Consider the following 23,772-nt stretch of genomic DNA (forward strand, 5'->3'; position numbering starts at 1 on the left):
TCCCCATATACCGCCACCTACTGGACTACTACACAGGAGTTTGTGACAAGGACGTTGGCAAATGATACTTTAAATCATAAAAATAAATTCAAAGAAAAAAACAAACTAACGAAACAAAATAAAACAAACTAACAAAAGAAATGAATAAAAAAAAAAAAAAAAAAAAAAAATATATATATATATATATATATATATATATATATATATATATATATATATATATATATATATATATATATATATATATATATATATACTTAAGGTTAAATTCTTCTAATTAGGTTAGTATTTTGCATGGACGTAGCTGGTGTTAAACACCACTGTCACCAATGTCAATTTACTCGCTCACAAGATTACATTATTTATGTATACCTATTTATGTTTGTGTTGAATCGTTTTTTTTAGGGTCAGCCCAGCAAACGGAGGCTTTTGTGCGCCTTAGGGTGGCGCACAAACATTTATTTACCGGTGGAAGGGATAGTGCCACTATCCAATGTTGTAAAATTAACGCACAACCGAACATTTGCAATGTTTGTAATTTTTAATGAACGTATATAATTGTATTTTATATGATATACTTATGTGTTCAAAGCACTGGTAGATTGTAGGCATATATGAATGAATGAATCAGATCAGTTAAATAATATATCCAAACAAATACACGTTTATCATCTCTTTCTTTATCTTTTTCCCCCTGCATAATAGTAATCAACCGTACTGTAAATGTGATGCATGAATTAAGTTCTTAGACAATTTCACTTAGTTTTATAAACATTGAATGGATTTTCCTTTTAATAAAGACAATTCGATCAACCACAACAAAGCTTTTGTGACTTCCCCAAAGAGGCTCCATGCGAAGGAGACATGACCGCATTCATAACAGACAAAAGTCAAATAAATATCGATCAGCTTGATTGCTGCCATGTTTTATTCATAAGCGCACATGTGTTTACAAGCGGACACGCAGTATTAAAAAGCGGAAGCGGAAGCGCTTCCACACTACCAAGTCGTTCCCAAAGTCGCTAGGAAGCACTCGAGCTAGCACTCTAGTCCCATCTCCATAGGACGCGACTAGCAAGGACGCGTCCTAGCAAGGCTGCAGCCTTCACTTTGGGAAACAGCCCCAGCCCAGGAAAAGCTCATCCAGGTCATGTGGTCACTCTACGTCACAGGACGCGGAAGTAATACTCAAAAAATGGCAGCGTCCTTGACAGGCATGTTATTACTGCACTGAAGTTATAAACATGCTGTTAAGGTACATTTCAATATCAAAGACATTTTGTATCAGCTGACAAGACGGAACATAACATACCATGGAAAAACAAGCGTTTATTGCGTCCTTAACGGTAATGTCACGATGTATACAAATTCTGACAATCAGTCACTAACTTAACTGCTTAAACATGATCTATTTTATTGTATCTTTAATTCATTTTCAACGTTAAAAATCGACCAAGCCTGTGCATTTGTTTGTAATATACCTGTGAATATATAACGGTTTGTAGTCGTTTACTGCATACATACATTGTAAACTATGTTGGGCTGCAAACCATGGTCTGATGTTTTAACCTATAATAGTAAATTCCAGTAAATATAAGCAGCAATTCCATTAGGCTACCTATTCTTAAATACTAAATGTTTGTAAGAAAGGGAAAAGAGAATGGTCCTTTACGACAGTGTAATACAGTAGTTCTTGTTATGAATCTGCAGAGAAGGTAAACTACTTTGTGACAAATCAAATGGATCAGCATGTGATTCAGCACAATATAATATTATAACAGTCAGATTAGTGAGACTTGCATTAACATTCTGCGCCACTTGACACTGAATAACGCAGCCCTGCCGGCAAATAACGTTTTTTGTTCATGCTTTAGTGCCTAATATAATCAAAGTCCAAACAGATGACTCCTCTCTGTTTAACCAAGCTTAGTATGAGAACACAGGGCTCCATTGTTGAATGCTTGGATGAGCAGATTTAAATGAGGGTCTAGTTTTGCAAATAACCCCAAAATGATTTATCTTGTGTTTAGCCATATTCTATTTTGCCACACTGTAGACCCTATACACAGAGGCTTTGTTATAGTGTAAACACAGGTGTCTCTACCAACACTTACCAGGGGTATGCTCTTTTTATCTAAACTAGTGACGATATCACACATTGACCGTTTGCCCTGGTACATCGAAGTAGCAGATGAATAATTAGTGTTATGAGCAATCTTTTTTCTCCTTCTCTGTAAAAAGGTATATTGAGTTAAACTGCAGGTAATGGACATAAATGGGGTCACTGTTTATACTAATTTAGGATATCTATTTATTTATTTTGAGATTTGATGAATACTTAATCATCTTGGAACCTATTAAACGTGTTAAGTGTGTGGATTGCAGCAGACACAATTCAAATCAAGCCCAAACAGGGTCTCCGCATGAACTCTGAACTTGAAGTACACATGAGGGATTTTAATTATTAACTGATTACATGCTGTTAAGAATTTAACAGATTCAACATGTATTAACCGACAATGTAGGGTTTATGTACCTTTTCTTACAAACACGTTGGGTTTGGTCTGTCTTGTTAATCTAGGAATGGCAGTAGTTTGAGATTGTTTTGTTCGGCGATACCATTTGTTGAATAAGAGCAAGAACAGCTGTTCAAGTGAGAGCGTTATTGTTTTATAATTCTGTTTATTTGTTTAAATTGTTTGTGTTTCATGAATTAATGTTTCAAATAACTCATGTTACGTGGGAATTGTTTAAATAAAACGTAAGTTGAGGCATGCGTTTTGTATCTTGTTAATTATTAATGATTAATCAAGCAAGGATTGTTAACGTGTTCAACTATCGGAAAGGGAAACGCATTAACTTTGCAACCCAAATGTTAATAAAACAAACCACCCATTATTTCACTCACAGTAACAGAGCTTATACCTCCTCTGTGTCCCAGGCGGGGGGCTGTGCAGGGATGTGTGTGGATCTGGCACTCTTCCCCCTGGACACCATGAAGACCAGGCTGCAGAGCCAGCAGGGCTTCTACAAGGCGGGGGGCTTCAGAGGGATCTATGCTGGGGTCCCGTCTGCTGCCATTGGCTCCTTCCCTAACGGTACTACACTTGTTATGTCAACAGGGATTTTCAACTTTTAAAAACATTTGAATGAACTGGGCAAGTAGCTGAGAGTTCAGGTGCTGTTTTCAGAGGTATTCAGGCCTGATCGAGTTCAGGCGTGGGGCCTGAATTCAGGCTTGAGCTCGGCCATGTATGTTGTCAAGAAAAGTGAAAATAGGTGAGCGGTGCCTTTTAAAATGTCTAGTCAACACGTAAACCAACCTGACCTTTTGATTGACATGTCTGCCACCAACTAGGCATAGTCTATATAAGGAAGTCTTTTACCTCTGTATGTTTGCACTGAGGATGGTCTGAATGGGACTGAAAACGATTTGTACGCACTTTGGGTAGCACTTTACACTTTTACGCAATAAAAACGTATTGTTGCATCGGCTGCATGGTGTGCGAGTTCCGCTCCTTTTATTGTTGTCAAGAAAGGCAATTCTCTATGGTGTCTTTCGAATGTATTTGATTATTTCAGGCACAGATAATTTCAATTCCTATCAGCCCTGGGTATAACTTGATGGCACTGCATATAACGGCACCTTTATAGTCCGAGGAGGAGATTCTGGGTGGGGTTACAAAGTTGAAAATCACCTTCAAAGTGATATATTAGTAGTAGAAACAATCTTTAGGATTAAAACATAGTCTTGGATTTATGTCAATTGAGTAAAAAATTATGTTTTGGATAGATGCATAACATTAACAGAAATCTATACATATATTTGGATATGGTACCACAATCCATTATTATATTGACTCATTGTTCAGTTTCTGCTGTTCATTTTTCCAATCAATTTAATTTAGTAGTAGCCAATATTCTTTCACCCTAATTAGACAGTGGTTCACTTTTTGAATTATATTTTCTGCTAAACTTTTCTCTGAAATGACCATAATTAATACTTTTCTTCTCTGTGGCATGCCTCTCTGTAATTGCCCTCATATGAACACACACACACACACACACACACACACACACACACACACACACACTCACACAGAGAGCTCTGCTCCAGCCTGTCAGTGATGGTGAGGGGTATTAATGGCTGCATACTGGGCTGACTAATGGGCCTAAACGGACTGGGTTTCTGCTTGGTTTCAGCCGCTGCTTTCTTCGTCACCTACGACTGCACCAAGTCCCTGCTCGGCAGAGGCCAGGACGCGGCACGCATGGCACCTGTCAATCACATGTTGGCTGCCTCCCTGGGAGAAGTGGTAGGTGCCCACCTTCTGGTGTCTACCTTCTTTGTTTACTCCAAGTCCTGCGTTGCAGAAGTCACTTCGCCAGGGTGACTGTGTGCATCATTGTGTGTCTTAATGATCTGTATCTGAATACATTGGAAGGCGCTTTAGGACGAGAATGTCTGATGAATCATAGCAAAGATTTTCAAAGAGAAGGAACATTCTCCATCTTAGAGATATGCATGTCGGGGGCGGAGCTTGCAGATGAAACTGTGAATAGGGCGTGAGATAGACAAGTGGACTATAGCAAAGATCTAAAGCATTATTGTCAGTGGGAAATATTCAAATTGCAGAGATGTTTTGTTAATATTGTCTCTTAAAATTATTTGTGATAATAGAGCCCAGGTCTCGGTGTTTCCAAAGTGTATACATTCCATCGTCATTGTTTGCAAATTCCCCAAATTTAGGGGTGGGATCCACGAAGCATCTGAGAATGTTCTGACATCTATTAACTAGTGTCAAAAGCAAGGCAAAGCTTTCCAGAATAGTTTAACTGGGAAGTATCACCATCAGTCCAAAGCCATAGTGGTCACATCGTAGAATACCACAGGCATACCTTTAACCAACACTTTCAGCTACTGCCCTAAAGGGTAAAGGTACAGATTCCCCTGCACAAAAAAAGAACATACAAACAAACAAAGATGTTTGTCCCTGTTGCTATTAAGTATCTTAATAGGTAGGGACCACCATTTGAAGCCAGCCTGCTACCCCTCGGGCACAGTTAATTTAGAGGGCAGGCAGACTTTTCACATGCAAACAAATAAGAGTTTATACCTTTTTAATGCAAAAAGTAGACAATACAGCAAATGCCCAGTGAGCGGGACTGCGATTGCAGGGAGAATGCTCCCCATACTAGTCCGCAACAGCTGACACATTTGTCTATACTGTTTATAGTTTCATGCAGTATCTTCCCCTTACATCACAATCTTTGGGACAATCTCAACCTTTGCACTTTGTTCAACTGGTCAGGGCAGTGTGTGTGGGCAGGTGGGTGACCACATGTGGCCAGGTGGGTTAGACTGTCATCCTGGATCCTGGGACATCAAAGTCGGTGGGTTGTGTTCATGGCTTGATTCCTGCATCCCATCCCCCCTTAGCTTGGCAAATAAAAGTCTGTGGCTGTCTGTTGAGTTCACATTCAAATTTATTTCAAACTTTATTTGTGGCTGTCTAGATATGCAAAAATTGAGTTGGAAATAAATGAAAACATATAAACAATTTGGAAGGCTGTAGTGGGACCCTGGGGCTACAGCCTTGTATACAACACACTGAGGGCATAAATAATTTACACACTTGTCCCGTTCATCTGTATACCAGATGTTCCTTTAGGAAATGCTGTTTGTCAGTTTATATAGCCTATCATATCTAGTTAGCACAGAACCGCTAACGCTCCCCCCAGTATTTAGTTGTGCTACAATAGTATACTAACTAATTCAGCATCAAATTGCATTTCGTCTGTTTATCGACAACGGTTGGGTGATAGAAATAGAAGGATTGCAGTCCATCCAAACATGGCTTACGGATACAGGATTTTGAAACGATTACTTTCTTTGGTGTCCAATTCATACTTGCGTTTGTGTGTGCAATATTATATGTAAAAAGGGAGTTTGCTGCTCTCTCCAGCTTTCGGCCCAGGACTCCACCAATATTTTTTCAGGGAAGTGAGGCTTGAAAACCTATGCTATACCAATTTATTCAGCACGGCCCTCTCGATGGCTCACAGCGAGTCCAGGAATCGCAGCCCTCCAGGGCCCACGGGCATTAACATTGGCATAAAAATGGAGGGTGTGATGGATGCATGGATGTGAGAATGCCCCCCACATCTCCAAACCACCCCAGCAGGCTACAAAATGCAAGGTTTTTAGTATTCATGGGTTTTTGGATGGCTGTAATTTCCCAAGTGGGCATGTTTATGAAAGAGGATGTTTGTGTCTGGGTGGATCTTCTCAGTCTTGGAGTGCGCTGGATCTTGTGTGTCTCGCGGTGGTGGGAACAACAGCGCACCATGTCGCACATCAGCTCTAACTACAAATTGAATTAGTCCTGTGTTTCCTCTCCAGTGGCTTCATAATTAGTCATTTAGTTTTTTGTCATGACACTCCTGCAGCTGTAGCAGAAAAAAAAAAGACCCTTTCCAACCCGGGCCCCTTGTTGTGTTCCACAGCCGATGAGTTCGGGTGACGTCTTGGGTTGAGAGGAAGGTTGAAGCTATCGTTCACCTTTCTTTACCCCGTCTCTGGGATTTAAGTCCATCAAAGGAAGAAATCTTATGAGTCCAGCCTAGGCAAGGGAGGTGTGGTTTTCCCGCTGCGTTCCGGCTAGGCCGTTACGTCTTATGCTTCTGGGTCTAAAGCCAGTAATCTTCAGGCTTAGCCATAAAAGGCCCTTCCTAAAGGCAGCCTCCGAGTTCCACACGAGGCATGGAGTCTCCGTAATGTGCTGCAATCAGGCTCACATATTGTTCTTCTCTTCTCGCTGTACACGACCCTGCCAGATTTCAGTGGTAGCCTATTCAAAAAGTTCTCAAGACATAACAGGCTTGATTTCTCAATTTAGATGCCTGATTCCCTTCATCGGCACAAAGGAACACATTGGGGGTTTTCGGTTTTTGATTTGTTCTTGTTTCTGACATGTTTCGTCTATGACGTTTTGTCGAAGATCGCTAGTTTCCTTCCCCTGTTATTATTTATTCTCTCTCACTGCCTCTTGACTGGGAGCAGATGCATTTAACTATTAATGGGAGTTGGCACAGACAATGTGTCATCTAGATGTCATCAAGCCGCCTTTCCTCTCCCCAGGAAAGTTTCTCTAATCATTTTTACCAACGCTTTCCATTTTGCGACTTTCACCACACACCTCGAGGCCTAACCCTTGACCCATACCTACCGCCCCGTCAGGCGTTGGTTCTTGTGAACACAAATGTAATATTAAGATAAAATCAGTATCGTTTTCATCAGTTTGATTCTGATAAGGTTGAGGCTGATTGAAATGGATGATTTTTACTTGTAAAATGGTTCCAGATTAAATATTTCGTGCCTTACAAAGATTGTGTCTGTAAAAAGATTGTGGAAATATATTAAAATAGATGGGAATACTTCATCTTTAATGTGTTAATGCTTGTCCATTACTCATAGTGCTTTTCTCATAATGGTGATAGGCAATATGATATAGGTGATGTTATTAAATATTTGCATAAATCCTCTCGGTGGAATTCATTGTGTGAGCAATGCTGAGTAGCAATATGTCAGTTGTGTTTTGAGGTTTTGCAGTTGTGAGTGACGATAATTGATCCAACAATATCTGGACGAGAATTTAGAGTTTTGAATAATATGTCTTTCCGGATACTGTTTTTTTTTTATATTGTCCATTTTCATTCACATTCAGGGCATTTAGCAGACGCTTTATCCAAATTGACTGGCAATAAGTACATTTGTTTGAAGAAGGTGAAACAATACATCGCTGTCTATACAGTAAGGATGGTCATGCAAAGCACTAACAATTGTTGTCAACCCATTCCCCGTGCACACCAAAGAGAGCTAGGATTAATAGATGACATTGTACCATTGGTTAAGCGAAGGAAAGGAACACAAAGGCCATACGAGGCCACAATCAGCAGCACCAAGGAACCAGACAGAAGCAGACGGGACACAAGGAGAATTCCCTCAAGAATCTTAGGTCCCAGTTTTCTATGTGCGGCTATGGCGGCGGGCGGGGGCAGGCTCCCTTAAAGAATGTGTACGATGATGGCTTCTGTCAGGCTCTAGCAGGCGGTTATCTGGCCATTAGATCACATTCATCTTCATTCCCAGTCGCCCGACGTCTGCCCTGATAACCCATTTGTCAAGGCCTAGCGGCGGACGCCCCTATCGCCGCCTGCTGCCCCGCCCTCCAGGCCCACTCGTCTGTGTGAGGATGTGCTGAAAGATGCGGCGGGACATGGGAAGATGCAGTGTACAGATTAAGCCGGGCGGTGGGCAGTGTATGTTGGGGTCGGCTAGGAAGTCATTGTAGTTACTAGTGAGCGCTTGGCCGGTAGAACGGATCCATGCCTGGGCTCCCCGTAGCACTGGACTTTCTTGAGTACCTACTTTTGGATGGGGAGGTGTTCCATGTCCTTTCTCATCCTCGGCCGCCTTTCCTCTCCTCTATCTCTGTATAGATGAGTGTTTTTTAGGCGACCATGTTTTTCCCCAGAAATTTTGGGCACCTGGATTTTGTACTCGATCAAAGACTATTGAGTGGGGAGATATTTGTTTTTCCCATTAGCATTCAGTAAGAACCCATGAGGAGGACGTCCCCGGGGGTAATTCCAACTCTCACGCTGGTTTCATGTGTGTGACGTCTGTTTGGCATATAAGCAGGGCCCCCCAGATGTTCAAAGAATATTCGACTGCTATTAACCGGTGGGGATGCTAGGTTTTGTGGTAGGTATTCATAGCTAGCAGTTGGGGGTGGGGCATATCAAAGTAGTTTCTCTGGGGTTGAATCTTTGCTCACTTCTGATTGGGTCTCTCTTGTCGTCTTGCGGCCAGCCTCAGGTGAAACATGTTCCTGACGTGTATACAATTAATAAAAGTATAACATTTCCATGTCAGGATAGAGAAATGTATTTGAGCGGTCGATTCTGCTTCAAACATTTAGCGGTGATTTATTCTGGGCAGCATGAGTGGGCCGGGGGAAACCATGCCAGGTGCACCGTTCATGCCAGGACCTCCACTGCTACACGTTTTATCTGATGTGTCTATTTGTTCAACTTGACCTTAAGCGACTAATTCAGAATAATAGTGTTGCACAGTCTGTTAAGTAATATTGTCCAACTAATTTGGACATTTTCCTCTCCGGCCGGGCCGCGCCCAGAGCCAGCTCGCTGTCACTGCGTGCGATGCCAGCGCCTCTCAATGCCAACCCGGATTAAACGAGCTGGTGCTTCAAACCTAATGCTTCACGCGTTAACCTTTTATGGTTTCCAATGGCGATCGTTCCTGCCCGTGTGTTGTTTTCACCTGCTCCCTCTCTGCTGGTTTCCACGTTAATACTCCCGCAGATTAACCACCTGCTGGTTCTCTGTGGCCCTGAGCCGGTCAGTAGGAATGACTGGAGGGATGAATGAGGAAGTAATGGCTCTGGCTTGGGATGGATTCACCGGCCATGCAGATAATGGGCCTCGGGTCTGTGTTCATTTCCAGGGTGGTTTCGGGGGGGCCTTGATCGAGGACCGGCTATTCACCTTTTTTTTTTTTGCAGATGAGTTGTGGTGTATAAAAAAAACCGAAATAAAGTTTAGATCACAGTGTGTCAGACAGGTTTCACAACAAGCCGAGGAAAACACAGTCGATCGCAGCCAGCCAGACAGCCTTGTAATTAATGTTGTTCGGTGACTCCAAACAACTTGTAAATAAAGATGAATGGCGGCAGGGAATTCGGAAGACGCCAACAAGTTGCTAATGGGCTGACAAGCACGGCCGCAGGGGTAGCAGGTTGAGAATGAGGAGTGAGATGGGAGAAGTCTGCACAGACGCAATTGACATATTTGAAGGTCGGCCCTATTTTTAAGGACTATTGTTCTCCCTTTACATGTTGTTGATGAAAAGACAAGATGTAACGCTCCTTGTAGATCCACTGGCAAGATGTTGCGACAAATGAAGAGGCAGGGAGAGAGAAATCACAGCTAATCTTCCCCTAGTCCGGCGGCTCTATCAGCAGCTGGAGCACCCCTGATACCCTGCCAACGTCTCTGTCCCACCGTCCCTGCAAACGGGTCTCTAACAGCCCTGGGGACCAGGCGTGTAATCTCCCATCTATACTCAACAAGCGCTACAATTGCCGCCCCTTAGGCACAGAGATTACTCTCAAATAAACCATGTCCCTAATTCATTTGCTGTAATCTTGGGCTCATTTTGCGCTCTCTCCCCTCAGCAGTGTCGGGAGATAAAAGGTCCTTCCCGACCCAGTGCAGCTGCACCGGCCTCCGCCACCTCACCCATCCCCCAGTCCAATTAGATCCGTAATTACTTGTCACTGCCACTCTCGCGGTTTATTAAGCCTTATTCTGGTCCTTTGGAGAATTACATTTGGGAAAACATGATCATAAATGGTAACCCCGGCCAAAAAGAGAGCAAATTAGATCGCTGAAATGGATCCTGCCAGCTCGGTGAGCGTGAGCAGGGCCTGTAGGTTGAATGTCTGCCACTTGGTGGGGCTGTTGCACCACAGTAGATCTAAAGGACGGTCAATAACGCCTCTAACACAAGGCCAGCATTGAGATATCCGTAAAGATAGTTTGCAAATATATTTTACACATTCTGTTTAAAATTAAATTGATTTAAATTATGTGCAAGTTACATTGTTCAGTTTGTTCACCCTTTGCCCATATTAAAAAAAGTAGGTTTTACCGGTATACTTTTTCTCCGAGGCACCTCACAGCATCATTAAGACACGCTTTTAATGACAACAGAAAGTTGTGCACAGATGGCAGCAACCAACACTACATCTGAAGGGCATGGAATCCTTTGAGCTCGTCTGGTCGTTTCCTTTGCTTGCATTCATGGCGTTCCTCATACTGTTTTGGCATGCTCAAGCTTCCCCTCTTGCGCTTGACTGACAGAGGAGACGGCAGGGAATGATGAATGGCTGAAAGGGGAACGCCGTCTGACATTCTTCCCATGGACAAGAAGTCCCCTCGCATCCCTCCGTCACCCTGCGGAGGAGAGGTCGACTCAGGCAAAGGCCAACTCCGTCTTTATTACCACACGTCTGTCTCAGCCATCTTCTCCGCACACACGACGGCGCACACACACACACGCAGCCAGCACGCACACGATACTGTGGAGAGGGGGGGGGGGGGGCACCTGCAGACTGTCATCTGTGTGCCAATCTGTGCACCACCGTGGGGGTGGAGGGGGGGTCGCAGCAGGCCAGGGCTGGAGAGGAGTGCGCCGATCCTGGGAGAGACCACTTGCCGCTAGGCGGTGTTTCCACTCTGTGGTGGGATCTATGGGTAAACAAGGCGCCAGGTGGGCAGCTGTGCCCGTCCACCTGCCTTCCTGCCCGCCTGAAGGGGTGATACGAGCGGCCCAGAGCATGAATATTCATGTCTATCTTGATGAGCTGCATGCGCGCCATGCTTTTATTTACACATGAAGCTCAAGAGGAAGTTCCACGCAGCTGTGAAAGCGGGATGGCTCGGTTTCTTTGTCCTTGTACGTCTCACTGCTGTGTGTGTGTGTGTAAGAGTGTGTGTGTGTGTGCACGTATGCACCGATGTCTGACGTTTTCATTAACTGTTCACCTGTTCCTCAGGTGCTTTGGCCCGAGTTCGGCCGTCAAACCGGGCTTGCTCCTTAATTGGCCGCGGTAACACATTAAATCAAACAGCCATTTGCTCATTAGCTCGCTGTAATTACCTTCCACGGGCCACAGTATGTCATGTTGTGGTGTTGGTTGCCTGTTGCTCGGTGGAAGGAAAACACAGGTTAGAATTGTGTAGAGCAGCAATAACACGAATATGATCTCAGTTGTTTATATTATCCGAGCGTTTTTTTTCTCAAAGTGTTACTCTGTTTCAGAGTTCTAGGATGGCGGGGGATGTGTGATTATCCCTTTGGTTGTATCCCCATGGTTCGCCACACACTGTGGCGCCATAGGCTACTACGAGTGTCTGAGAAGCTTTATTACCTCTCTCTGACGCAATCAACAACATAACCGCTCCCCACATAGAGATCTGCCCCTCCACACACTGTGGCATTGGCCCTCACGGCATCGGAGGGTCGGGGTAAAACGTTCACAAACTAGTTGGCGGACACTGAGGAGAAATACAGTTTTGGGCACTACTTTGAACATGGGTGCTGCTCTCCCCTCCTGCAGGTGGCTTGTCTGATCCGGGTGCCCACAGAGGTGGTGAAGCAGAGGACCCAGGCCTCCCCCTCCTCCACCACATACCAGATGCTGCTGGCCACGCTCCGGGAAGAGGTAGAGTCCCATTCGGCTTCTCTCCCGCTCTGGCTTGCATTATAGTGCGTTCAGTAATGCTCAGCGGAGTTTGCAGACCCACTTAGGCACATCATTCCTTTTTTTTTTATGTGTGTTTTTTTTTTTTCCTAATCACAGGGTGTCAGAGGCTTGTATCGAGGGTACAGAAGCACAGTTCTCCGAGAGGTAGGATCCCTTCACACAGTCACACGTTGCATTCATTCATTCACTCACTCACATCCTGCTCTCCTTTGCTAATCTCTAGTGGACAATCTATCCGCTTGTATCCGTTCACCCTAATCCATATCCAATGTCTGTGTGGCCGGCTACAACCATCAACACACCTGCCAACCTGGCGACACAAACCGATGCAGGGGCTCAAGTTTGTGCCCCTGAAACAGTGGTAACCAGAGCGCATTCAATATCACACACGGATAAAACAAGCGCTGGCCCCCTGCAACACCAAGCAGTGGCTTTTTCCAACAGGCCTAAGAGATATTGAGGCTTTCCACTGTTCTGATTAGAAGCAATTTAATTTCTCCTGGGCTGTGTTGGGGTTGCACATATTGATGTATGGGTCTCTCTTTCTTCCCTCCACTTTCATCTCTTTCAATTATAAACGAACACCGGCTCCCCTCTTATTGCAAGTACAGCTGATTAATTAATGCAATTAGAGGTGTTATAAATGCAAAACAAAACGTGGATAAATGAGCATTGAGCTGCTCCCCCTTGATGGGCGCTCAGTTTTTGGTAATGAAGCTGCCGCTCCAGGCCTGTGATTCATGGCGTTCCGTTTAATCGCACCTGCACTGCATGGTAATGCTGATGGATACTGATTCTGGTCCGCAGGGCGAGCAAGACACAGGCACCCCCAGCCCTTAGCTCCCCGTCCTTAACCCCAGCTCCCCGTCCTTACCGCCCCACCCTGACGCTGTCAATACAATAGCTACAATAGTTCAATAATACAATTGCGAAGAACAGTGTGTGTGTGTGTGTGTGTGTGTGTGTGTGTGTGTGTGTGTGTGTGTGTGTGTGTGTGTGTGTGTGTGTGTGTGTGTATGTGTGTGTGGTTTGTGCGTGTGTGTGTTTGTGAAGGTGACAATGTTCTTTTCTTGGAAGGGAAGTGACGGTGTTTGTAGCACGTTTGTGTATATGTGTGTGTGTGTGGTTGGGGGGTGGGGGGGACGGGGTAATCTAGTTTCCCACCGCCGTGCTCGGCTGTACTTATTTTCTGCCTCACTAAATCGATGTTATTCACGCAAATTCCATCTGGACAGCCGGTGGGTGGTGGAAAAAAAAAGGGGGGGGACAACAAGACACTGTGATTTCTCTGAGGGTTTGTGAATAAATGAATACATTTGGAGGCTGGGCCACCGTTTGCGTGCATACTAACCGCGTGAGATGAAATGCAAACGGCAAAGGCGGGGAATTTTGGGGGCTGCGGCAGTGGCCCGCCGATCCTCTGCTGTGATTGGCTTTGACGTGTGTCAGGGCGGTAATTCATTTTCTCGCGGCTGCCCGGCATCGCCCGCCCATCTCCCCGTCTTTGGCCGGGCGACCCTGTCAAGATACGTTTGTTTATGTGCTGCGTGGTCCCCCCCCTCCCTCACCCCCCTCGACATACACACTCAGCGGTCCCCCTAATTGTGATCCTTCGTCACGCTGTATATTCATTAGGTGGCCGTCAGAAGCCATCTCCGATAGGCGTGACATCACCCCAGCGGAGCATGGGAGAGGGTACTAAAAGGGGCGGGAGGAAATGCAGAGGCAGCGCATGGCAATGAAACCTGTACCGGATCTCGAACCTCATTGTCCTGCTGCTGTCGGGAGCCAAACCCCATCACATAGCTGCTGAACAGACATTATCACGGCCCCGTGGATGCTTTCACTGCTGAGCAACGGATATCAAAAGCCTTGTTTAGCCCCTTAGTCTTGGGCTGGGCAATTATTCTATATTATGGTATTGTATTGTTGAAATGCAGATGGCAACAGATTCCCTAACCATACCGAATACCGTAACCGTAACTTCAAATTTGCATTTACTACAATGTATTTTCTTTTCAGTACTGCGATAAATTCATAATTTTCGTGTTCTTTATTTTCAATATTGCCCAGCCCTACTTTAATCCTCACTGTGCTCCACAAGTTGCCTACGAAAGACCTACACAATTAAAGCCCCCTAAAGGGGGGAGCTGCCTTGGCTTGAGAGCACATCAAATGAATTACTTTATTTGGTTAAACTGGTGTGGGATGGACTCATCTGACTCTAAATTAAAAAAAGAAGACTTAGTATTGCCATTCTGCTAGCTCCGTTGTAAGCTTTAAATTAAATATAATGATGGCTGGTACAATACTGATGCATATCGAGGAAATGTTATCTTTCACTGGCTCTTCCTATAGTTTTCCTTCTCCTTGTTGTTATGTCGCGCCCCGAAGTGACCTCTGTTGCCCCCCAGTGTGACGGGATCTCACTTCTTCATCCTCTCAATATGAACAGTTCCATGACCGACCATTAGATGGCATCCGAGGCTTAGCTCTAGACATTAGACCCTGCTATATTCAAACGCTCTAGCGCTCTCTCTCTCTCCCTCTCTCGCTCTCCCCCCCTCTTGCTCCCTTGCTCTCTCTCCGCTCACATCATACCAGGCTCTTTTTTTTTTCTTTTTTTTTCATATTTATGAGCAGCAATCACCTCGGTGGAAATGAAAGCTTTTAGTTATTTATTTTTTGATGGAGTGTCTTATATTTTTGTGCTCTAAAGCAGTCAGGTAATCTGGGCTGTGATCTCAACAGCTTGAGTAATGAGCTGCAGTCAGGTTATTAGATAGCAATTTGCTGATTTGTGGGGAGCGGGGTGTTGGGGAGCGGCTGCTGTAAGTGATGCTGACTCACTCCGACACGCTGGACTGATGCACCTGGAGTCCCCCCCTGATTGACTGGAACAGAAACCACGCCACTTCTGCTCGCTTCTGTGTTTTTTTGTTTTTTCTTCCACGGATCCATATTAATTGCCTTCCTCAAAGTTTCTTCCCCTATTTTTTTACTATCTCAACAACCGCTTCATGACAACGCTGTGCATTCCGTTCTCTTTTAAAGGAGAAAAGACCTTGGAAGTTGAGCAAGCTCGCTTAAAGTGAGATTCATCGCCTGGCGGATCAGTGACAGTGGGATGATGTGTGTGTTAACATTTTATTTTTTGCCGTTAAACGTTTCTTTCACTGGTCGACGCGTCTGCATCGTGCTTCTAAAGCAGCCCCTCCTTCCCTCCCTCCCTGCACCGATCACACCGGACTTCCTGGCACACTGACGTTTTGGATCTGGCAACCGCAGACAGGCCTTATGAAACACCTCTCCTCCGCTCCTGGCCCACCACCGACCAACGATGGCTCACCACTGCATCCCCCCCTCCTCATATTTTCGCTCCCCCACTGCTTTTGATTCCTTTTATTTTCAATCCGCAAAGCATGGAAACAACATACAAGCTCCTCCCCCCGACGCAGCTCGGCCGCATTACCTCCGTCACTGAATGCGGCTCTTCTTAAGTTGTCCTTCTAAAAGGTCACCGCTTTTTTCTTTGTTACCTTTAATTTTGTTGTCTTCTCTCTGACTCACTCGGTCACATTCTGCTCCAACTAACCTCTGACCAAACAATTAGTTTGAAATCTCCTTGTTTACCCATCTACTTTGGCTTGGTCCCACCAAATTATATATAAGTGTGTGTGTGTGTGTGTGTGTGTGTGTGTGTGTGTGTGTGTGTGTGTGTGTGTGTGTGTGTGTGTGTGTGTGTGTGTGTGTGTGTGTGTGTGTGTGTGTGTGTGTGTGTGTGTGTGTGTGTGTTTGATTCCTCATAGGGCCATGACCTCAGACACGACAGGGACCATTTTGGAAAGGGCCAAGCAATTCAGCTGTTCCATTCTTCATCGTATCGTTGCATCATTATTTTTCTACGTCTGAAAAGCGCTCCCAACACGCCAAAACAAGGGGATTTAGTTTATCTCCGATGTCAAGCTAAAGCCTAGCACCAATTCATATTTTGGGATGGCATGCATGTTGAGTTGTGTGACGCATGCTGGAGCTGGAAAGCGTGTGCGGAATCGCTCTCATATCCTGTCTGGGTGATCTGATCCACAGCGGCTCATGTTTAAACACCCTCATGTGACCCAGTGTGGAGGGGAGAGGGAGAGAGAGGGAGGGAGGGAGGGAGGGAGGGGGAGAGAGAGGGGGAGGGAGAGAGAGAGGGGGAGAGAGAGAGAGAGAGAGAGAGAGAGAGAGAGAGAGAGAGAGGGAGAGAGAGAGAGAGAGAGAGAGAGAGAGACTTCTTCTACAAACATTCATCAAATGATATTAAAAAAAGTGAACTAGTTACTTGATTATGGTGGGAACGCACTCACACATTTGTGAATAGACAAATATCCACAGCCACATTTTTTTTACTGAAATTCAGATGGGCATTATTGGCTTAGTGGGAATAAAAGTGAATTGTTTTGACATGTGCCACTGGTGCTACCTGATCGGCATGGGATCAATGAGTAGAGGCCCATGGGACACCTGTTGAACTTTTGAAGTTTGACCCCTGACCCAACATGACATCGGCTGACACTGCTGTGTGTGCATATGCCCGCCTGTGCGTGCCGCGCGCTCCATAATATGACCCTTGGAAGCTGACGCATCCAAACAGCCAACCCTGGCTATGAGAAGGGTGCTAGTCTGCCTTAAAATGGGTTGGCCGTCGGGGTTCATAGTGTCAGCACATATTTCGAGGCACCACTATCCACGAGGAGCAGAATCTATCTGCCAGATCATAGTTGAGACTTGAGTTATCAGTGTGTCGTTCCAAATGGCCGTGCTTGCATGTCCTTTGAGGTTTAATTCACAGATTATACTATTCCTCATGTTGTCAACGTAGTGTCTGTGTGTGTGTGGGGGGGGGGGGGACCCCGATGGAGAATGCTCTGCTTTTACGCTCCTCTTACCGACACAGAGATAGGGACACTGAATCCTCGTTTCATGGAAATCCTTCAGCTTCTATCCGTCCGCCTGTCTGACTTATGGCTCTCCTTTGTGAGCAGTGGGGCCCTTTTGGCGTGTTTTAAGGTCAAGCAGACCTTCCTCACAGTGGAGAAAGCCTTCCCTTGTTGTTTTGTTTCGTTTGGCGGGAGGTGAAGGCTTTGCTTTCTGTCACTGGAAGGCCGATATGGCTTTACCGCTCTTGTCACAGCGGGGATGAATGGCTCACTCCCACCGCTGAATGATGGATGGATGGGCTCCTCCCGCCACAAAGAGCTGGGACGTGCCTGCCGTTCCCATCAGAAGAGGCTGGAAGAGGCCGTGTGTCTCTGTCTACCCCTCAAACACACAGTATGTCCATGGAGGACAGCATTATCCTCTCTCACACACTCCCTCAGGGATGTCTCTCTCTCTCTCTCTCTCTCTCTCTCTCTCTCTCTCTCTCTCTCTCTCTCTCTCTCTCTTCCCCCCCCCCCCCCCCATCCACAGATGTGCAGACTAAACTCTGATGACCTCCAAAGAGTCAACAGAGACAAAATCACTGTATAGCGGGGCTGTTAAGCATTTTCACACTGACTGAAGGCCAAATCCACATACGCGAAGATCCACGCCAATACTGTGAGATTGTAAGATTGTAAATGGCACTTTTGTCAGTAGAGGTCTTGCAGCCCTTTCACTGATTGGTAAAGGGAGAATGGGCGCTGTGTTTTGTTTTGTTTACGACATATGGAGTCAGAACAGTCTCATTATTAATGAATGCACAGAGAAGGATTCACAAATGTATTTTGTGATTTATATATAAATTACTCTCTTCTCACAAATACATTTCGATGCACACACAAATGGATATCGGCATGTATAAATGTAAAATAAATCCATAAACAAAAATAAGTTTCACAAACATATTTCTGATCCACACACAAATATGTCTTGTTTTAAATAAAGGTAATATAAATCCATAAATATATTAATTTAAAAAAGATTTGCAATTTTCATCAAAAATGTATTTGGATGTTGTTACATTTATGTACAAACTGTTCAACTTGAATTTACAAGACGCTTTTCATTTGTGAGCTTGTTTGCATTTGTGTGTGAAACTGTCTGCATTTATGTGTGGATTTTTGAGACTCTCCTGACGTCGCTAGATTCACAAATGCATTTTTTTCAACAAGGAACTCTCTGTAGCCAATCAGATGCCTCCCTCGTTTTCAGCCAATCACATGGCTGCAGTTCCGACCTCTGAGTCCAGCCTCCGAGCCTCCCGGTTCTCTGTCAAATGTCTACTCTATCGGAAAGAACATGGTTTTTTGAATGATCGTACACAACAATCTCTAGGTGGTGAAGTAGTAAATGCTGCGTCACGACACTTTTTCCATCTAATTTCGACTGGGTTTTGGGATTATCGGTGCCGTTAAAGTAGTAAACGGCACCGACGTAAAAACCCAGTCACAGCAGTCATGTGGTTGACTGAAAACGAGGGAGGCATCTGATTGGCTACAGAGACTTCCTTGTTGAAAAAAATGCATTTGTGAATCTAGCGACGTCAGGAGAGTCTCAAAAATCCACACATAAATGCAGACAGTTTCACACACAAATGCAAACAAGCTCACAAATGAAAAGCGTCTTGTAAATTCAAGTTTAACAATTTGTACATAAATGTAACAACATCCAAATACATTTTTGATGAAAATTGCAAATCTTTTTTAAATTAATATATTTATGGATTTATATTACCTTTATTTAAAACAAGACATATTTGTGTGTGGATCAGAAATATGTTTGTGAAACTTATTTTTGTTTATGGATTTATTTTACATTTATACATGCCGATATCCATTTGTGTGTGCATTGAAATGTATTTGTGAGAAGAGAGTAATTTATATATAAATCACAAAATACATTTGTGAATCCTTCTCTGTGCATTCATTAATAATGAGACTGTTCTGACTCCATAACGACAGGACGAAGAATAAAAAAGCATTGCATCTGGCAAAATCAAAACCGATTGCAATACTCAAACTGCTCCTCAGCATTCATGCATTCCAATGATTATGTAACATATGGTTCCCTTGGATATTTCGCTTTAAATGAATGAGTTACATTTATTTTGTGATTCTATTTCCTGATTTTGCTCGGCTGTAATATGTAGATTTGCAGTCGGAAATGTTATACCTACTACATGCAAATATGCTGTGGATGTTTAAAAGCCTGCAGCCCAGCAAAGACTTGCATCATGTCTCTGAGACCTGACGTGGATCTTCGCACATGAACACACTTGCATTACTCCTCTATGATTCCAGATCCCGCTGTGGGCTGGGTTTGGGGGGGGGGCGGGCGGGCGGGAGGGACAGTGGAGAGCCGTGCCAGTGTGGTGCTGGTGGTTGTGCTTGCTTCCCTCAATTTTCTGCACATTTGCTTCAATCGGAGCAGAAAACCACCAGCCCACCACAAGTCTCTGATCACACACACACACACACACACACACACACACACACACACACACACACACACACACACACACACACACACACACACACACACACACACACACACACACACACACACACACACACTTAGTGAGTACAATATGAGATGTGTACGCTCACAGCCTTATGGGAGCACCAGCATAAGAAATAGAAGCAGAATCATAATGCTGCACATGGCAGTAAGTTGGGATAAAAGTTATCCCTCGCCCAAACTTTCTTTTGCTATCCTAACGTCAATAATTATGATGCTAACACACTAATAATGATAATGTTTTGTTAATGGCCTATGGTGCAGACATTACACCTGGAGGAGTTCAGCCTGTCACCCAGCACTAATTAGCGAGACACGCCTGGCGCTACCCTATAATTCCATCCACTTCTCAGCAGCGGGGCGAGCCATGTGAAAGTAAAAGTGCAGGGAGCGCGCTAGGGCAAGAGCGAACGAGCAACGCACCGCAGACACACGTGGAATTAGAGGTTAACCTCACTCTCCTTAAACACCACCGCCAGCTCCCCATGAAGGGAAGCACCCCCCGTCTCCTTCCCCTCTCCGCCACTGTCACCATCTTTCTCCACAAACTTGTTTTTGTTTTTAATGCAGCGGTAATTGCAATGTATATTGCATCACCTCAACAGGGACAAACAGGAGTCACATGGTGGTCTTTTTCAAAGCAGAAAGCAGTGCTTCCCCAGCAGCAAGTCCAAGGTAATCCTATGCTCTTTGTAAGCCACGATCTCCTCAGACCTCCACCGAACCCCACCCTGTTGGCTCCTGTTCCCCAGCAGTATCTAGATAGAGGCCCAGGCGTCAGGGCTCAGGGTCATCCTTAGGTCTTCACTTCATGACCGTCCTATGACCATCACAAACTCACAGGGGTTAACTGTGCTGCACTGCTTACTATGTTGTGTCTGTGCAGCTCAACTCAATGAACACGGTTTAATTTAGTGCAATATCAACCACTCCTGGCTTGGCGTAACGTGTTCCTGTAGACCATATTTTGGAATTGATCACAGTCGCATGTGCGTGTCTATGTTTGCGCACCAGTGTTCCCCTGCCGTCACTGCCAATAAACCCTCGTCTCACCATCAGCCCTCCGCTCCTTCCAGCTGGGCTGCTGCTGCATTTCTTATCTTTATCGCTGGAGCGCGTTCAGTTGGCCCAGCGGCTCTTGAGTGGCTGGCTGGTGCTCAGCTCTGCGCTGTATTGCTCTGGGCAAACCTCCCAGGGAGCCGCCAACGCTCGCCTAGCATATGGTGTTATCCTGTGCACATGTGTGCTCACCTGTGGGGACACTGCCGTTTCCTTCCCCCCCCCCCCCCCCCCCTTTTCATTAATTGTCTACCGGCCAACCAGGTGTGATGTACCTGCGTGTCTTGTCGGTCTGTCGGTCTGTAGTACCAGGCTGGGCTCCAACCAGCTGATGGTGGAGCCAGGCTACCCGATCGTGTTACTGTCCAAACCTACAACACAAGTGTTTTCTATCCTCAAAGCCTCCTTCCTCTCTTCCCCCCCCCCCTCCTGCCTCCCCCCAACCCCACGGGCTGCCATAGATCTCCTGCTGTCAGCAGCTAATTGGTTGACCCGCAGGGTGTCCTGTCTCACACCATACCGCCATTCATTGGCTAACATGCCCTCCGCCATTGATATCATCTGTCATTGGCTCTGACAGATACAGAGTGCTGTGCTTTCCAAATGAGTCAAATAAAAGTAATATGCTCGCTGAAGAGAGTGTGTGTGTGTGTGTGTGTGTGTGTGTGTGTGTGTGTAAATAAATATATATATATGTATATATAAATTTCACTTATATATAGTGAGTAGTGAGTAGTACTCAGTAGTGGGTGGACTATATATAAGTTGTAGTGTTTCCACATTTCGCTAATGCGCATGTAATTTAATGTTTCCTCTCACATGTTTAAGTGCAAGCCGATGGCCTGTTTCTCCCATAGACATATTCTCAAGTTTTGTATTCTCCCTGTGGCCGGTAAACCTTGGGACCGCATTTTCTTTATTTTTTAGCTAGAAGCCTGTGTCTAGCTTCTTTACAGACCTAATGTTTATTAGCAACAGGTCACACCCCTGCATGCTTCATTTAACCGTTGGGATAGCGAAACGTCTCAAGCAAAGGTGTCCATTGGTAGTGGTTGTGTGTGTGTGTGTGTGTGTGTGTGTGTGTGTGTGTGTGTGTGTGTGTGTGTGTGTGTGTGTGTGTGTGTGTGTGTGTGTGTGTGTGTGTGTGTGTGTGTGTGTGTGTGTGTGTGTGTGTGTGTGTGTGTGCGCGCGTGTGTGTTTTTGCATTATTTTCCTGGCTCATTGCCTCGCGCATCAACCTCCGAGCCGCAAGCTGCACAACACCGCAAACTAATGGGGAGTGTGTGTGCGTGCATACGTGGTAGTTGAGGAGTGGGATCACCAGGACAGCATATATATTATTCAGGACATTATTCAAGGGTTCTCTCAGGTCGATTGGAATGGCCGTCTTGAATGTTGGTCAACATATTCCAATACTGAACAGCCAAAGAGCCCTCTCCCTAACTCTGTTCCTTTATACATTTTTTGGTTCAATCTCTCAATCTCACTCTCTCGCTCACTCTGTCAACATCTGTTTCCCTTTCGCTCGCTCCCTCTACTACATTGTTGAAATACACTTTTTAAAACCTTGTGTTTTTGGCTGGATGGATGCACAAGGCCGGAGCTCCAGACCTTTAAGCGTCTCCCTGTTTGAATGTAAACATGCACCCCTCAGCCTTTAAATGCTGTCGGGGTGGAATTCTTCAGCAAGTGTATTCCCACTCGCTATAGATCTGTGGAGATGATGATGGTGATGATGATGGTGTGGGGGTGGGTAATAATGAGTGCTGGCTGGTTCCTTCAGGCTGCAGACTATTTGTCATACCACTAATAAGTTGAGGCCTCAAAGGGCAGACCGTACTGAAGTCCCCGTGACTTTAGTGGGTTGGGATCTGTGTGTGTGTCTGTGTGTCTGTGTGAGTGTGTGTTTGCGTTGTTTGTGTGCGCTCACTCTGCACAGGTGAATGTATAGTTGTTTTATGTCCATATACACTGTGTCTCATGTAAACCTCTGGTTGTCCAAACATAATGTTCCATAGCACTTTGTGTGTGTGTTTGGACCGAGAGTGTATGGGGGTCTGTTTTCTGTAAGCGGGAGAGCAGATCTTGGCTTTGTGCTCTACAACCACCTAGAGAGAAGTAATATAAGCCAGACTCTCCCCCTCTCCCCCTCAGCCCCACCTCGCTCTCTTGCTCTCTCGCTCTATGTGTGTCACAGAGTCTCTCCACCAGGCCTCTCCTATGAAGTGCGAGGCCAAACACAGGGCTCACACTGTTGGATCACGCTCCCTTTATCGATTGACTTTATTTATGTGTTTATTTATTCAAAAGGGCCCTGAGCCCCACGTCCCATGGGTGCACTTATGTGCTGCACACACACCTGCTAAATGTGTGTTTGTGTGTGTGTGTGTGTGTGTGTGTGTGTGTGTGTGTGTGTGTGTGTGTGTGTGTGTGTGTGTGTGTGTGTGTGTGTTTCCATATGTTAAGGTAGGGGCTGTGCTAGGAAGCGGGACCCTGGTTCGTTGTGACGCGTGTTGTCACTACTTAAAGCGGTGTGACATTAGCTCATATTTATAAGCTGTACGCACACGACACAGCCATGTTTAGAGGCACAACACAGAACCATTTTATGGGCTTAAGATTAACAACCTTGGCTTTCACACGGGGCCGAGTATCGGAAGCGATGAAGCCTTACTCTGGTGGCTCTTAAATGTATGTTTGTGCGATGAAATGTAGGCTGAGAAGAACTGTGGTTGAACCCTACGCACACACGCAAACATAAGTCTTTGTGCGTGTGTGTGAGAGACGGGAGAGAGTTTTGTTGTGCACACACCATTAACTTTGTGCTCAAGCAGGTATGTGACAAATTGTATGTGGTTTGTTTAAAAAAATACCACGG

At 45.1% G+C, this 23,772-nt stretch overlaps 1 protein-coding gene across 1 annotated transcript in view; it reads left to right on the forward strand.

Annotated features, from left to right (window-relative positions):
• Positions 1 to 1,045: 1,045 nt before the first annotated feature.
• The window catches only part of slc25a26 (solute carrier family 25 member 26), a 45,961-nt gene continuing 23,234 nt past the window's right edge, over positions 1,046 to 23,772 (forward strand). The window contains exons 1-5 of the mRNA XM_056605164.1: positions 1,046 to 1,346; positions 2,942 to 3,098; positions 4,204 to 4,316; positions 12,207 to 12,311; positions 12,450 to 12,497. Of these exons, the coding sequence (XP_056461139.1) occupies positions 1,314 to 1,346; positions 2,942 to 3,098; positions 4,204 to 4,316; positions 12,207 to 12,311; positions 12,450 to 12,497 (456 nt within the window). The 5' untranslated portion in view covers positions 1,046 to 1,313. The remainder of the gene's footprint in view (positions 1,347 to 2,941; positions 3,099 to 4,203; positions 4,317 to 12,206; positions 12,312 to 12,449; positions 12,498 to 23,772) is intronic.

Source organism: Gadus chalcogrammus, chromosome 13 (assembly GCF_026213295.1).
Source record: "Gadus chalcogrammus isolate NIFS_2021 chromosome 13, NIFS_Gcha_1.0, whole genome shotgun sequence".
Classification (NCBI taxonomy): Eukaryota; Metazoa; Chordata; class Actinopteri; order Gadiformes; family Gadidae; genus Gadus; species Gadus chalcogrammus.